This window comes from Barbatula barbatula (genome assembly GCF_947034865.1).
Source record: "Barbatula barbatula genome assembly, chromosome: 15".
NCBI classification, from domain to species: Eukaryota; Metazoa; Chordata; class Actinopteri; order Cypriniformes; family Nemacheilidae; genus Barbatula; species Barbatula barbatula.
In genome coordinates this window covers 12,988,908-13,005,439 of record NC_136778.1, presented here as the reverse complement: position 1 = coordinate 13,005,439, position 16,532 = coordinate 12,988,908, and the positions used below count along the sequence as shown (strand labels likewise).

Below are 16,532 nucleotides of genomic sequence, written 5' to 3'. Positions count from 1 at the left end.
TGATAAATGTCTTCCTGATTATATGGGAAAAACGAAGTATAAAACCATTAATCAACAACCTATTGTTTGATGTTTATGATGGTTTATTTCCTCTCTGACTTGTAAAAATCTTGTTCAAATGTTCTAGCAGGAAAAGCTTTGGAAAGATGTAACTTCAGAATCAGATATTTATTTTATAGACATGATACTCGCATTTTAATAAAATGGTACAAGATCATTCCTTTTGACATTATTGAGTGATTATAATGATATTACACTAAATTAAACCAACAATATCGTAAGGTGGTCCGTAATAATTAAAACATCCATGAAAACTAAACACTGCTAATGTACATCGTCATCTGTTTAATCATACCCAGTCATCACCCCGACTAAAACAGTGTGAGCTAACTTAACCTCAAAACTGTTTCACTGACCATTCCAGCCGAATGCCTCATCTAAAAATCAGCTTTGCTGCCCTCTTATGTGCGTTCATGACAACAACAATTTTACAACCAGGTTCTGTACATAAGGAAATCCTGACAGAGTGTTGATTCTGGTCTATCACATTTAATCGAGGTCTAGGACACTGTCTTTGCAATACACTGCATAACCGAAGGACCAACATTTTTTATGGATTTTCCCTGCACTCCTTGAATGCGCTTAAGCTATTCAACCACCAGAGAGCAGTAATGTGTACCATATAGAATGCTTTGAGTAAACAACATTTCAAGTGTGGTATAACATGGAAAAGTTCTAAATTTGTGTGTACTTTTGAAGGTATGAGTTTTGTTAAGTTTTATTTTATATTACATAAAAACATGCATTTTTCTACCAAACGTATGAAATGAATAATTACATTCAGTATTGTAACGTTTAAAAAATACATAGGCCTACAATAGGCTACTTTTTACATAAACACACAAATGTAATCACATCTTAAATAAAATATTTTTTTTCTATAAAATACTAACCTATAAATACTAAATTGATAACAATACATTGAATTACTAACTTCATTTCTAAAATGTAAATGCTTGCTTATGAGGACTCAAAAAACCCCAGAAACAAATAGAATAAGCAAAAGGGCAAAGTGCAGAGATCAGATCAGAAGCTTAAGGAAACCACAATGCCCTTAAGGGGAAACAAGTCTGTATGGGCTAGTTAACAACATCCTGTCACAACGCTGCTGTTGAATGCTAAAGTATTCCTCTAGCTTCCGCACACATCTCATTTATTATACACTCTCTCCAAGAAATAATTACATCTGGTCCAGGATGAGAACAGAAAACACAACCTTCTAACTTTCAATACGACTTTCATAAAAACGAACTATACTCAGTTTTCTAAATCATATTTTTATATATATTTTGTAGCTATTTTTGTAGGGTCCCTTTTTGACGAAGCAAAATAGATAGCAAACTAAACTCATAAACTCTGTTTGTGAATGTGCACACTATTTTTAGCTTTAAAATGGTTTCCGTTTTCTAGAATGAGGATGTTAAAATCTTGTTGTCCACAACTTTAATGCCTGACATGACATGCTCATCATACGCATGTACACAGTTCATGAATTAAGAACTGGGAGAGGAAAAAGAGGGAGGGGTGGGTTAAATAAACAGAACCGGTGATGTCTATTTATCTCTTTCAACTAATGTGGTCTCTCAGGGCACACGCTGGGTCTCAAGTGCATCTTTGATTGCGTGTGAGCGAGAGTCTGCTTGTGTCTGTCTATGTATCTGCGTTAATGTCGGTACTTGACTGTAAAAGACTGTAAATGACTCCTGATTCATTTATGAAATTAAGAATCTGAATTATTCTTGTTTTAAGTCTTTTTCGTTTGCTGAGGCCAAACAAGATGGTAAGTAAGTTCAAGCTTTTGCACTAGATATTAAATATTGATTGTGTTAAAATGACTTTGATAGGCATATTTTCAGGATACAAACATTCTTTGAAAATGCTAGAATTGTAGTTTCCTTTTATTATCAATTTGATCCTGTATTCAGTCATTTGAATGTTTACTGTCCTCAATTGACCCCGCTACAACACGAATGTCTTTTTCTGTTCTGTATGTTTTGCATTAATTTATTTTTTGTCCAAGAAATTCTTAGAATTCTAAGAATTTTTTGTCCAGTTTTCATTTCATAAGGATAAGCATCTATTTTCTAACCTTTCATTTGATATATTGGTTTACGATACTTGTCCACATTTTGTGAGCGAAAATTGGTGTCAGCACCAATGTCATGGGATCTGTTTAAACAAATGGAAACATTGCTGCTAATCTTTCTTTTTGTAAAAATGTATATCACACCACTTTTGGGAAAATAGCAGTTAGGTCACATGGATAGACTTGTTGTTTTTGTGTCTTTTATTTAGCCCCCAGTATGACGTCTGTAAATGTCTACTCGACTATTACAGAAAACATAGTAGAAAACTGGGGAGACTGACACCTGTGAATATAGGTATGGGGTTAAACATTTTTGTTTCATTTTTATGAATTAAAGCGTAAAGATAATTTATTGACAATATCATTTTATTTTAAAGGATGGGTTGTGTATCTAGTGATCAGAAACAACGGACAGAAAATAAAGAAAGGGGTTTCAATTCAACTAACTCTAACACATCTCATGTAAGTATTGCTGCTTTTAGCACATAAATAATAATTTGATGTTATGACAAGAGGGAATGTTTGATCTTCAGTTTCAAACAAAACATTTTTTGTTTGTAACTAAACGTCTGTAGTGCTATTTTGATTAATTGTGAATAAGTGTTATTTTTTAATTTTGTATTTTTCCAGTTATTGAGAGAACACAGGAACAATAATATAGGTACAGTGATGCATACATGTCATTTGTACACATACAGTACAAACTCATTTGGATAATTGTTAATACTTTGTGAACAGCAAGTAGTGAAAGAATAACAGGTTTATTATCATCATGCTGACGTTAGGCCTATTTATGATATTATTGTATTCATTGGATGTACCATGAACACGCTTCAGTTAGTTATTGTAGTGTTTATTTTATTTAATAAAAATGCCTTAAAGTGATTTATTTTGATTTTTAGATGAAAACATTGTTATTGCTCAGCATGACTTTCAACCTGCTAGTGAGAGTGATCTTGAATTAAAAAAAGGAGACAGACTCAAGATTATCAGCCAGTGAGTATTATGAGTCCACATTTAACATGGAACAAATACATGGAAAATACAGGCTTTAAAATTCTCAATTTGTAAAGGTCCATTTGTTTGGAGTAAATAGAATAAAATTCCTGCGAAAAATTGTCTGCAAAATATGTACATACAGAAAATAACTGCACTCTTAAAAAAGGGTTATTTTTAACCCAGTGTGGGCTCAACAAGCCAGACTTTGGGTAAATTAAACTAGAAATGTTTATATTTAACCCAATAATATACATCACACTGTGGGTAAAATTATGACCAAATGGTTGGGTTTGTCCTTTTTTGACCATATGATGACATTTATGCATTTGGCAGATGCTTATATCCAAAGTGACTTACATTGCATTATAGTATACATTTGGAACAGAGTAGAATCCGTGACCCAAAATAAGCCAACATTTCTTAGTTACTTAAAAAAAACACACAGTTATCAGATAAAAGCTATAAAAAGTGTGTAACATTGTGGCCAACTAACATGCACAAACAAACAAAACTAACTCATAACGAACAACACATTTTTGTGACAGAAATGGAGATTGGTGGTTGGCGAAGTCCTTGGTCACAGGTAATGAGGGATATATTCCAAGTACGTATGTGGCAAAAGCAGAAACATTGGAGGCGGAGAGGTGAGTTGTTGAAGATTATTAGAACTAATTTCAATTGATGTTATCATTTCTGTGATTTGAAAAGAAGCCTAAATGGCAACTTAACTAAATTCTTGTCCAAATAAGTTATGCAAAATGACGCTGTAAATAACTGGTGGTTGTTTTAAACCCAGCTTTGGGTCAACAAGTAACGTTCCCAAACAATCGGTTGTAAATATGCTGTGTTGTTTCATTCCGAAATGCTGTGTTGTTGGATCCACTATAAACCATTTTCTGGGTTAATTTAACCCAATGGCTGGGTGCGTCCCTTTTTGACCCCATGGTGGCTTAGAAATAACCCTGCAGAATTGAGTAATTTAATAACATTAAGTCACTGTCGGTGTTTCTCTTCCAGATGGTTTTTCAAGAATTTGAGTCGCAGAGACACAGAGCGTCTGATATTGGCCCCAGGAAACAAGCTTGGCTCATTTCTTGTGCGTGAAAGTGAAACAACCAAAGGTCAGATGCCAAGAACTTTCAAAGGCATTTCTGTGTTTACATAAGTAGTCTATTTTTTAGGCTTCAGCAACAAACTTTTACTCTATGACCACAAGGTCAAATTTTCAATATAGCTGATAATGTTTAAAATGGCCATAATGTAGGAAAGTGACAAAATGCTTGTTTTACTATTTACATTTATGCCATGAAAAAGAAAATGCTAAATAGATGACTGCTGACTGTCAAAATATTTTCAGATGTCAGGGTTTTTGTTTTCCTGCCAAACAAACTCAAAATACATGTGTGTGTATATTTGGATTCACAGCCTGAGAACATCAACTCACTGAGCCTTTTAACAAACAGCTCATACCTCATACAATATACCTCAACTTTTTTCCCTTTCTGCTCTTTTTATCAAGTTTACATCATTCAAAGAACTTAACAAACACAGAAAATACGTCCTTTGTAGTGCATGAGCTTGTTCTCATGAGTGCAGATATTATTAGTCTTTCAGATTTTTTGTACTTCTAGAGTAAGGGGAACTGCAAAAAAAATCACCCTGTGTAACAGATGACTAGAGATGATAATAATATACTAAACATAATAATCCTTTTACTGATGGTAAAGCTTGATAGTTACGTTTCTGCTGTAAAGAAATAGAAAATTCAATTTATAATATTACACTTGACAAGAATTTATCTTCGCTAGCCTTGGTATTTTTTCTACTTGGAAACATATACTGTCCCCATTGTTGGCTGCACCATGTGAATGTCACTTGATAAAAGCATCTACTAAATGAAAGAAAATGTATTATTCAATGTCAGAGCGGCACCCAACAGTCTTGATACAGATATGGAGGCTTTTTGAGCAAACTTCAAATATGAGCTTTACAACAGAGATGAAAGTGTCTGTGTTTTTAAATGTTAGCTAAAGTTGTATGTGGTTTAACAAAACCAGAATACATTTGAGCATTTTTGCAAAACTGTTTGTATTCATTAACTGCTGTTTCTGATCAATCTCTTCAGGTGCTTTCTCTCTGTCTATACGAGATTCCTGCCCGGAGCAGAGTGATGTAGTGAAGCACTATAAGATCCGTGCGCTTGATAATGGAGGTTATTACATCTCTCCCTCCAAGACCTTTGCTTCTCTACAGGAACTTGTGAATTATTACTCCAGTAAGTACCCTATGGGAATGACAGTTTCATTTTTGTCAAGGTTTTGCAATTTTGCTTTTTAGCAGAAAAATGTGTTTCATTTAGTACTTTTTTATTTAGCACTTTTATATATAATTCGTTTTTTTAATTAATATGTTTTTTATTTATTTAATCAATTTTAATATGTTAAATTAAAATGAACAATATTCAATTTTTATATTTATTGGTTGTTGAACAGTAGCCTATTAAATCCTGTGCTATTCTTAAGCCTTCACTTTTAAATAATTCCAGTAACTTGCTGTAGATTTACATTTATGTAATTGACATTCAAATTTAATTAAATTTGAAATAAAATAAAATAAAATAGATTATGAGGATTTCTGCTTCTCAGAATGCTTTGAAAATTGTAGAGTACAATGTCACTACACTGTCAGAAAAAAGATACAAGAGCTGTCTGGTGCGGTACCCTTTTAAAAAGTACACAGATGCATTTTTGTAGCAAATTCGTAGCTAAATATTATAATCTTTTGAAAGGGTACCACCCCTTCGACACCTTTTGTAGCTTTTTTGTGACTGTATTATTTTTTACGAGTTCCGAACAATGTTGCATAGCAAACATTAAAGTGATAGTTCACCCAAAAATGAAAGTTCTGTCGTTATTTACTCACCCTCTTGTCATTTCAAATTACTTGACTTCTGTAGAACACAAAAGAAGATATTATGAAGAATGTTGGTAACCAAACAACGGAGGCACCCATTCACTTTATTGTATGGCCACCAAACCAATGCAAGTGAATGGGTACCGCCGTTGTTCGGTTTATCTTTCTATTTTTCTTTTGTATTCTGCAGAAGAGGGTGAGTCAATGATGACAGAATGTTAATTTTTGGGGGGAACTATCCCTTTAATGCCAAAGGGTGCACGTTTTTAGCAAACGTTTTGACTGTACCACGAGCGCTTCTCTCACCCCCTCACTATGATTTCTGTGGTCGTAACTGTATGAACACGGCAACGCTTGCTCTAACCACCAAATAAACAGGTCAACTTTAGTCTCAGTTTGCATTCTACATCTTCACTTCTCTTTGGTTTGCTTTTGACACAGACCACACCTTATTTCCATATTTAAATTTTTCTGCATGCCTCACTAAACTGTTGGCTTCATCTTTGGCAAAACTTAGATTCAAGCAAGCTAAATGCTATATTATTTTGCTTTGCTTGTCACTGACACTGCATTCTCACTCTAAACATTTGTACTTTCCCAAACTTTTGATTGTTTACAGGAACATCAGATGGTTTGTGTCAGAAATTAGGAAGTCCTTGTAAGACCACAGCCCCTCAGACACCCTGGGCCCAAGATGAATGGGAGATTCCTAGGGAGACTCTAAAGTTTGAGCAAAAACTTGGTGCAGGCCAGTTTGGAGAAGTGTGGATGGGTAAGAAAGTCTGTCTAAATATTTCAGATCTTTATTTTAGTATTGGGCTATACAGTCACTTATTGTCTTCAAAGGCAGGTGTTTGTGTGTCATGTGGTTTTGTGTGTGATTGCCATATTGCACCCACACTAGTGCAGAATATACTACAGCTCGACTTTGGCCATGACCCTTTGACAAATTGTTAACAAGAAACAAAAACATGTGTTTGTAGGGTACTATAAAAACCGACAGAAAGTTGCCATTAAGACCTTGAAGGAAGGCAACATGGAACCAGAGGCTTTCCTGATGGAAGCAAACCTCATGAAGCAGCTACAACATGACAGACTGGTCAAACTGCACGCTGTGGTCACAAAGGAACCCATTCTGATTGTTACAGAATACATGGCACATGGTTGGTATCACAATTGTGTTTTTATTACTGTAGCAACCAGAATGATATTTTGTCCTTCAAGTTATGAAGTGACTATAAACGATACGTTTTTCTCTCTTCAAGGAAGTTTGTTGGACTTTCTGAAAACGGATGATGGACGGAAATTGAAACTACCCAAGCTGATTGACATGTCTGCTCAAGTATGACCTAATTTAAGCATATAGAAACACATGATTTATTTTGATTTTATGACAGTTATGATTTCTAATGTCAACAAAATCTAGTAAAAAATAAGGATGCACGATCCATATCGGTATTTTTTAATAAATTTAAGACCGATATAATATAGCCGGTAAAACAATAATCATTTCCTCTGGCTAAACTTCTTAAATACAGTATAGTACGATCTTTCTGTCGTGATGATTCATTTACTGCCATTAACAAAACATTGTTGATGTAGGTACACTATTTAGAGACAGTATTTATGTGTAATATATAGGAACAAAAGCTTGTTTGAATCAGACTGCTGTCTAAATGCTTTCAATGTTTAAGAATTATTGGTTATCGCTATCCGCCAAAATGTACATAACGGTGCATCCCTAAGTAAAAAACGTTGTGAGAGACTGACTGGGGTTTGATCTTGAGAACCTATCAACTCCGAGATAATTAAAACCACGCCAATGGGCTTGGCGAATGGCACGCGCACTCCAGTCTCCGCCCGTACATACGGGTATAAAAGGAAGATGGCTGCGGTCATTCACTTACCCTTTGTACTGAGGAACCTGAGAGCTCCTACAGGGGCTCGGCGAAGCACTGTGGCATGAAGACACAACGTCTCGTTCCCTCCATCAGGGAACGGAGGTTACATTCGTAACCGGGACGTTCCCCTTCAGTCGGTCTCTCGACGTTGTGAGAGACTGACTGGGGATATATCTACACGCCACAGCGCTACGCCGTAACATGACCTTCAGCGGCGCGACCCTGACCAGACTAGCGAGTCACAAGAGTGCTACCGCGAGACGTAATCTTCCAGTAACAGAGTAGTGGTCATACGAAGAAGCCTGTACTAACGGTCGTCACGGACAGTGGCGTACACCTCTATTAGCGAGGTGCTGTCCGGAGCCGAATACTGGGGAAACACTGCTCTTCTCTTGAAGAGTGTGTTATGGAGGCCACATCCTACTCAACTGAGAGGTTACATGTGGAGACACTAACATGGTCTCACCAGTGGGGAGAATGACATGCGAAGAGCGGTGTCAGCCCGAGTAGGGGGACAAAACCAGGTGGGAAGGCCACCGGCGGGGAGGTCACAGATTCACCAACAGGGAAATCGGGAGTGAGGAATTCAACATACGGGAAAACCCGTAGGGGGGTCACTACGTATGGGGCATTAGTCCTATTATAGGGGTCCACCTGAGTAGGGATGACTCTACCATTACTGGACTTGCTCCGCCCAGTCCGCTGCCAGAATGCCAATGCTTAGTGATGGATGTTATGCCTACACTTCGCCCTGAATGGGGAAAAGTAGGGAGGCTAAAATAGCGCGCTAGACTCACCTGAGGAGGGGAGAAGGCGCTTTCGCAGGTGTAACAAAACCAGGAGCCTGTCCTAAACGCTTGCAGCATTCAGAACACGGGCTGCAACCGGTTCCACTCGGAGGTTGTAAAACCTCGCGAAGGTACTGGGCGTAGCCCAACCCGCAGCACTACAAATGTCTGCCAGAGAGGCGCCATGTGCCAGTGCCCACGAGGAGGCCATACTCCGTGTGGAGTGGGCTCTCACTGCCAGTGGGCACGGGCGATCTTGGGATTGGTAAGCCACCGAGATGGCCTTGACAATCCAGTGCGCCAACCTCTGTTTGGAGACACCCCTCCCCGGGTGCTGTCCGCCATAACAAACAAAGAGCTGCTCGGAGCCCCTAAGGCTCCTTGTGCGGTCCAGGTAGAGACGTAATGCTCGTACCGGACGCAACACGTTGGAGGTTGGGTCTTCCTCCCCAGAGGGGAGCGCCTGCAGGTACACCACCGGGTCCTGGAAGGGAGTGGTGGGAACCTTGGGCATGTAGCCGGGACGGGGTCTCAAGATAACGTGAGAAACGCCGGGCCCGAATTCTAGGCATCCTTGGGACACGGAGAATGCCTGCAGGTTCCCAACCCTCTTGATAGAGGCGAGCGCCATCAAGAGTGCAGTCTTCATCGTTAGACGAGAAAGATTTGCAACTCTTATGGGCTCAACGGGGCCGTACCAAGGCCCTGTAGGACCATATTAAGGTCCCAAGAGGGTACGGAGCGTGGTCAAGGTGAACACCCCTGATCAAGCTACACCCCTCTCGCGCCCCTGAGGAACCTGGTGACCAGGTCGCGCTGACAGAGATACTTACCTGTAGGTCAGCACTGACCCGATCAGGCAACTCCGCGGGTTCTGCTCCCGGGGAGAACACCAGGACAAAATGGCACCACTTGTAAGCGTATAACCGCCTAGTGGTGGGGCTCTAGCCTGTAAGACAGTCCCCCGGACCGCTAACGGCAAGCCCTCGGGCCAGGCATGGAGGTTCCAGAGGCCTGGGGAATTGGCCAAGGGGGAGCTGCCGCCTGATCTACCAGATCCGAGAGCCAGGTCTGGGTGGGCCAATAGGGCGCCACTACCAGAACCTGATGCCCCTCTTCCCTGACCTTGCACAGGACCTGTGCAAGGAGGCTCACTGGGGGGGAGGCATACTTCCATTTGTCCCGCGGCCAGCTGTGCACTAAGGCATCCATGCCGAGGGGACCCTCGGTCAGGGAGTACCAGAGCGGGCAATGGGTGGAGTCCGGGGAGGCAACAGGTCCACCTGTGCCTGGCCGAACCGTTCCCATATGAGCCGACTGCGGAGTCTTCAGCGGGGTCGAGGGACGCTTGATCAACCTCAGACAGTTCAGCACCGACCGCGCACGCTCGCTGGTGAGACGTGCTGTCACACGGACAGAGTCTAGTTCCGTACCGAGATAAGAGGAGCTCTGCGCGGGGGAGAGCTTGCTCTCTTCCCAGTTGACCCTGAGGCCCAGACGGTCTAGGTGCCGAAGCACAAGGTCCCTGTGCATACACCACACATCTCGAGAGTGTGCCAAGATAAGCCAGTCCTCGAGATAGTTCTGTACCTGCACGCCCTGCTCCCTGATGGGAGCTAGGGCAGCCTCCACGAGTTTGGTAAAAACGCGTGGAGACAGGGCCAGAGCAAAGGGCAGGACCCTGTACTGATTAGCCCTTCCCTCGAACGCGAACCAAAGGAACGGCCGGTGTCGAGGGAGAATAGAGACGTGAAAGTACGTGTCCTTCAGGTCGATTGCCACGAACCAATCCTGGTAACGAACTGAACCCAGGATGCGCCTCTGCGTCAACATCCTGAACGGCAGCTTGTGCAGGTGCCTGTTCAGGAGGCGCAGATCCAAAATGTGGCGCAGGCCCCCCCCTTTCTTGGGCACGATGAAGTACGGGCTGTAAAACCCGGTGGACATCTCGGTCGTAGGGACGGTTTGATCGCACCCTTCGCCAGAAGGGCGGCAACCTCTTCCCGAAGCACGGGGCACTCTCTCCTCGCACCGAGGTGTATAGAATGCCCGAAACTCGGTGGGCGTCTGGCGAACTGGATCGCATAACCGTCCTCTCTATCCAGCGTGACCGGCCGGTGCGCTGCCAAGCGCCCAAACACCGCGCCAGCGGAATCAGAGGGATGATCTGCTTCACCGTGGCCGGGAGGCCAGTTCGGTGGCTGACAGTTCGGTCACCTCGCCCAGGGGGGACCCCTGGGAAGGTGACGGCTCTGTTGATTTGTCTGCTTTTCGGCTGACCGACGCAACATCCGGTGGAGATTGCGGTCGGTGGCTAATTCCATCTAAGACACCGTCGAGACGAGAGTGCTCTGGAGGAAAACCCAGGGGGAAACTTGTCTCTTTGTGAGAATGTGGGCACCTGGACCTGAAAAGAACTGCCGTCCTCCGTCAGGTGGGCGTGCTGGGATATGGGTGGACCACGAGCCGAAGCTGACAGAGCAACATCCATAGATACTCCCAAATCACCCCCGCTACCCGCCAATGCGGTCGACCTCGCTGAAGCGGCAGTCAACGCGTGGGAAGCAAATGGGGTGGCGGCAATATTCACACGAAAATTGCCAGCCGTGACCGCAACACCTAGATCGTGCTGAACATGCTGAATCAACAAAACCTGCCTCAACATGCTGCCAAGCATGTGACGCAAGTCTCATGACCGTCTGACCGAGGGATGAGTGAGTCTGTCACAACCAAGGAAACAGCGGAGGCTGTGAAAACAGCAGTGAGAAATTCGCTCTTTTAGGTCTGCAGCTCCTCTGCCGAAACGCCTAGGGGAAATCCGCACCAGAAGGGGAAATACGCTGCACTGCGTCGTAGATCCAGCAGGAAAAGGTCTCTCGAAGACGATAGAAGTCGAACATCATGTGTTAGACAGGTTCCGAAGAACAAAGGATAAGTGAATGACCGCAGCCATCTTCCTTTTATACCCGTATGTACGGGGCGGAGACTGGCGTGCGCGTGCCATTTGCCAAGCCCATTGGTGTGTTTTTTAATTATCTCGGAGTTGATAGGTTCTCCAGATCAAACCCCAGTCAGTCTCTCACAACATCGAGAGACCGACTGAAGGGGAACACATTTTTATGTTTTTAATGCATATATTATAGTTTATAATACAGTATACAGTACAGATTGTTATATTGCAGAAGCAGGGTGACATTTTTTGCAATGCATGACAACCTGCATATTAGTAAAGTTAATTCAGGGATAATTTAACATTATTTAAGATCCAGATGAATTTAATCTATTTTAAGAACTGGCGTCTTGACACCAGAGACTCTGGTCGTGTACAGTTTTTGTACATATAGAGGAAATAGCTTTTGGTTTTCTAATCGTTTTTAGAACTCACAACACCCCAAAATTAGATTTTAATCTTCCGGGCAGGAACTTACGTCAAAATTTCCATCAAACAGAAGCCTCAACCATGCAAGAGTGTTCTCGCTCTTTTTGAGAAAGCAGTTTCCTGTAAGAGACCACCTTGTCGGCTGCACACTGTCACACTGTCTAGTCTGCATTGCATGCAATGACATATGACTGTTGGACGATATAATTTGACCGAGCTCAGATATAAACCGTTTTACTTCAAAATACAAAATGAAGAATTTCAAATAGAGAAGTTTCTACGCAACTTTTATAAATAAGTTATATTTTGAAGAGTAATTCTCTCAAAATTTTAAGTCAAATTAAAAAGTTAACAATAATATTTTCTTGAATTAAATGGAATTTGCTTAAAAATTTAAGGCAACCATTAAAAGTTAAACCAACAAAAAACAACAAATATCTTTACAGTATATAAGACAACATTGAAATATGCTGTTTTCAAGAACATTCAGCCCTTGCTTATAAGGTTTGAGAGTCAAAATCACATCAAAAGGATTTGCATTGATCTTAATAATGTTATTCAATTTGACATTTAAAGCTACGATGATCAACTATCAGTCAGAACAATGCTTTAAAATAGAAAGACCTAAATACTTCCATTGGAAAAGTGCATTTGATCTGTAATATATTTAACCTAAACAGTTTAAATAATATATTTTTTAAATAAAATAAAATCATTTCTTTTTTGAGGTAACTGATAATAGGTTTAACTTTAACAGTACGTATATACAGTATATTATTGTCCAGTCAGACCTTCATCTCCTTCTATTGCAGATTGCAGAGGGCATGGCTTACATTGAAAAAAAGAATTACATTCACAGAGACCTGCGGGCTGCGAATATTCTAGTTTCGGAGACTCTACACTGCAAAATAGCAGATTTTGGCCTTGCCAGGATAATAGAGACTGAATATAAAGCACAGGAAGGTAAGTTGGCTGATGTACTCTCATGACACAGTTTATTCCACTAGATGAATTTTCCATCAGTCTGTATTAACATTTGCTTTTTAATGCAAAGTATGCACTAACATATCTGACCTTTAAGGGTGGGTACAGGCAGAAGGTAAACTGTATGTAAATACTGATGTGAAGTGAAAATCATTTTTTTCTTTTACCACAATATAAGCAGAATTTGCTTCCCATGTGGGTTTATCATCATCAATGTAGCTGATACTATCAACCATTGAAGACATTTTCCACTACAAACTGTAACTAACAAAGTTGCATTTAAGTTTATCATTTAAACTGCAGGCCTACATCACTATTGAAGAGTACCTGAATAAAATGTTTCCCTCATTCTTTAATTTCCACCACCTTTTTATTCATTAGGTGCAAAATTCCCTATCAAGTGGACAGCACCTGAGGCCATAAATTTTGGTACTTTTACCATCAAGTCAGACGTGTGGTCATTTGGAGTTCTTCTGACAGAAATTATCACATATGGCCGAGTACCTTATCCAGGTAAGTTCAATGGTTTCTCTTGGACTTCCGTAGCTGTTATTTTGCTGTGTGTTTGTGTAATACATGCATGTTTATAAATGTTGAAACAGTGGAGAGTTAACGAAATCTAGAAACAAACATTGCATTATTTTGTGATCTGACTGCATGTACAGTACAACAGGGATAATAATAAATAGCCAAACCTTGACTTCTGTAAAATCGGGTCTTCCAAAACTTTGAGCCTTAAACAACCTGCCTGTCCTCTTCACACTGTTGTAAAGGCATGACAAATCCGGAGGTGATCCGTAACCTTGATAGGAGCTACAGGATGCCTTGTCCAGATGGCTGCCCAGAGGAGCTCTATGACATCATGGTGACGTGCTGGAATGAAAGACCAGAGAACAGACCCACCTTCGATTACCTGCAGGATATACTCAATGACTTCTTCATTGCCACTGAGGGCCAGTACGAGATGCAGCCGTAGCTCCTGCACCCTCATTGAATAAACTTTATGAATGTATACTGTAGATGAACTGAACGAGACGTACAGTATTCACTGAACTTGGAACGTGGAGTGGTAATACGGTCTAAACCCTGTCTCGAAAAAATTATTAAAGGGAAAGTTCACCCCAAAATTTATATTCTGTCTTGAATTACTCTCTAGTTGTTCCAAATCCGTATAAAATTATTTGTTTGATTGAACACAGAGACTGCTTGGTACCAAACAGTTCTCGGACCCCATTGACTATAATAGTAGGAAACATTACAATGGTAGGCATAGGTGTCTCTAAACTTTCCTAAATTCTTCAAAATGTATTTTAATTATAAATATGTTATTAACAGAACAAAAAAATTACAAGTATTTTTTTCTACTATGGTAGTCAATGGGGTCCAAGAACTGTTTGTTTATTTGTTTATGAGCATTCTTTCAAATATATTTCTCTGTGTTTATCAGAACAAAGACATTTATACAGATTTGGAACAACTCGAAGTTGAGTAAATTATGACAGAATATACATTTCTGGGTAAACTATCCCTTTAACAATTGGTAATGTACTAAAGCAACCACAGAATGCAGTAAATATGTGTTTTGTTATATTTTTTAATTTTTACACATTTTTTAAATATGTGTATTGCCTTAATGTATTTTTAAGATGTACTGTATAGTCTTTTAAGCCTATTTTTGCATTATTATAAATATTTTTTGTTACTTTTGTACATCGTTTCGCCATCAGTCACATGTAGGTTGTTTTCCCCGAAATGTGTAAAAATATTGCTCTGTTAGTTTGAGCATACCTGGCAAAATTTCGGGCTGGTTACAGACATTAAAAGCCTGCAGAACATTATTATTTTCTCAGTTTCTACGGTGATACACAAATGACACTCTTCACATCTAAAGCTCTCTGATACAGCTGTTTGAAAGTCCCCATAAGGGTCTCTTCATTAGATAAACAAGATATTTTTATAATTTATTTAGAAGTTTTGGTAAAGAACATTTGATATTGTTAATGCACACAGTGGGGTTCCTTTGAACACTTAAAGTGATAGTTAACGCTAAAATAGAAATTCTGTCATTTCAAACCTGTATGAATTTCTATTTTCGGCAGAACAGGAGCAGATATTTTGGTAACCGAGCAGCACTGGTTTACTGTATTGGACACAAAACCAATTCAATAAGTGAATGGGGGCCAGTTAACAACATTCTTCAAAATTATTCTTCAAAATAGTGTTTCGTGTTTTGCAGACAAAGAAAGTCATATAGGTTTGAAATGACAAGAGGATGAGCAAATTATGACATATTTTTTTGGGGGTGAACTGTCTCTTTAAAGTAATAGTTTACCCAAATCTAAAAATGTAGCCATCATTTATTCACCCTCATGTTTAAATGGCCATACAGTGGAAGCCAATCCAGTTACCAACATTCTTTAAAATACACTTTGTTGTGTTCCGCAGAAGAAATTGGGTTTGGCGTGACATGACGTGAGTAAATATCAAGACATTTTAAGTTCTCCTTTTAGAGAAGTTGTGAAGTGAAGCGTGTGGAAAAAGAAATGATTTTCATGACAGTTTCATGCAGGAAACCATAACATGAATACAGTCAGTAGTCAGACTTCCTCCTCAGATTATGAATGTTCAGTTTTTCAGGAACACATTTAAGATTTAGAAACTGATAATGCAGTAGATGGCGATTATGTAGGCCTACTCACATACATTCATCATTTCATTAGCATGTTCATTGCCGTTTTTAACAGTGTTATTCTTTAAACACTTTATGAAAGCTATCAAAATACCCAATAAGTTAAAGAATATTTTAAATAGCATTTTTAATTATAATTCTGTGGGAGAAGTCTATAAAGCTCATCCATGATCTAAACGCTCCCCTGGGACGTTTACATGTTTGGAGATAGTCGAGGGAGAATGCAACCAACACCCACGAGCTCCTCCACTGGTTTCCGGTTAATCTGCTGTGGAAACAGGAAGCCATGAGTCAGCATTCCTTTCACGATATGCCCCTTCAGAGTTCTGCAGACGATTTCCTCAACATACATGGAAAATAAAAAGGAAGGTGCACAGTTTGGCAAATGCGTACATGGATGTTTATTTGTCAAATGCATTAGAAAGACTACAGTTGCATTCCTGTAAAATAGAGCTAGCGACGCTGAGGTCACATGCCTTTGTTCAATTCTCACATTTCAAGAATGTATTCACTAGGGGTCACTTTGGATTAAAACTGAAAGGGCTTCTGCCAAAAGTGCTTAAATGACTGAGTGCTTGTCACTTGAATATTATATATTATATTTAGTGTAGGAATGAATGAAAGATTATGTCATTTTCCTCCCGTCGTTCTTTTCATCTGTTTACGTACTGCTTTGACAGAATGGAATTAACAAAGGTTGATCAACTCACGGCTCATTTATTCACTTGTGACT

At 39.9% G+C, this 16,532-nt stretch overlaps 1 protein-coding gene across 3 annotated transcripts; it reads left to right on the top strand.

Annotated features, from left to right (window-relative positions):
- The first annotated feature begins 1,468 nt into the window (after window positions 1-1,468).
- On the top strand, window positions 1,469-14,948 carry blk (BLK proto-oncogene, Src family tyrosine kinase). Of its 3 annotated transcripts, none has more exons than XM_079473993.1 (14): window positions 1,469-1,840; window positions 2,356-2,441; window positions 2,524-2,608; window positions 2,777-2,807; window positions 3,049-3,142; window positions 3,691-3,789; window positions 4,163-4,266; window positions 5,271-5,420; window positions 6,678-6,830; window positions 7,042-7,221; window positions 7,324-7,400; window positions 12,939-13,089; window positions 13,492-13,623; window positions 13,884-14,948. In XM_079473993.1, the coding sequence occupies exons 3-14, from the start codon at window positions 2,525-2,527 to the stop codon at window positions 14,084-14,086; spliced, it is 1,458 nt and encodes a 485-aa protein (XP_079330119.1). In that variant the 5' UTR covers window positions 1,469-1,840; window positions 2,356-2,441; window position 2,524; the 3' UTR covers window positions 14,087-14,948. The 3 variants fall into 3 exon arrangements, with proteins under 3 accessions (XP_079330119.1, XP_079330121.1, XP_079330120.1); XM_079473995.1 differs by having other exon boundaries at window positions 1,623-1,840; window positions 2,398-2,441; XM_079473994.1 differs by lacking the exon at window positions 1,469-1,840 and having other exon boundaries at window positions 2,301-2,441.
- The last annotated feature ends 1,584 nt before the right edge of the window (window positions 14,949-16,532 follow it).

Excerpts from the sequence above, each read along its gene's own strand:
- blk (XM_079473993.1), top strand. The coding sequence starts at position 2,525 with ATGGGTTGTGTATCTAGTGATCAGAAACAACGGACAGAAAATAAAGAA. Across the intron at positions 2,808-3,048 it reads ACACAGGAACAATAATATAG|ATGAAAACATTGTTATTGCT; the intron begins GTACAGTGATGC and ends TTTGATTTTTAG. Across the intron at positions 3,143-3,690 it reads AGACTCAAGATTATCAGCCA|AAATGGAGATTGGTGGTTGG; the intron begins GTGAGTATTATG and ends TTTTTGTGACAG.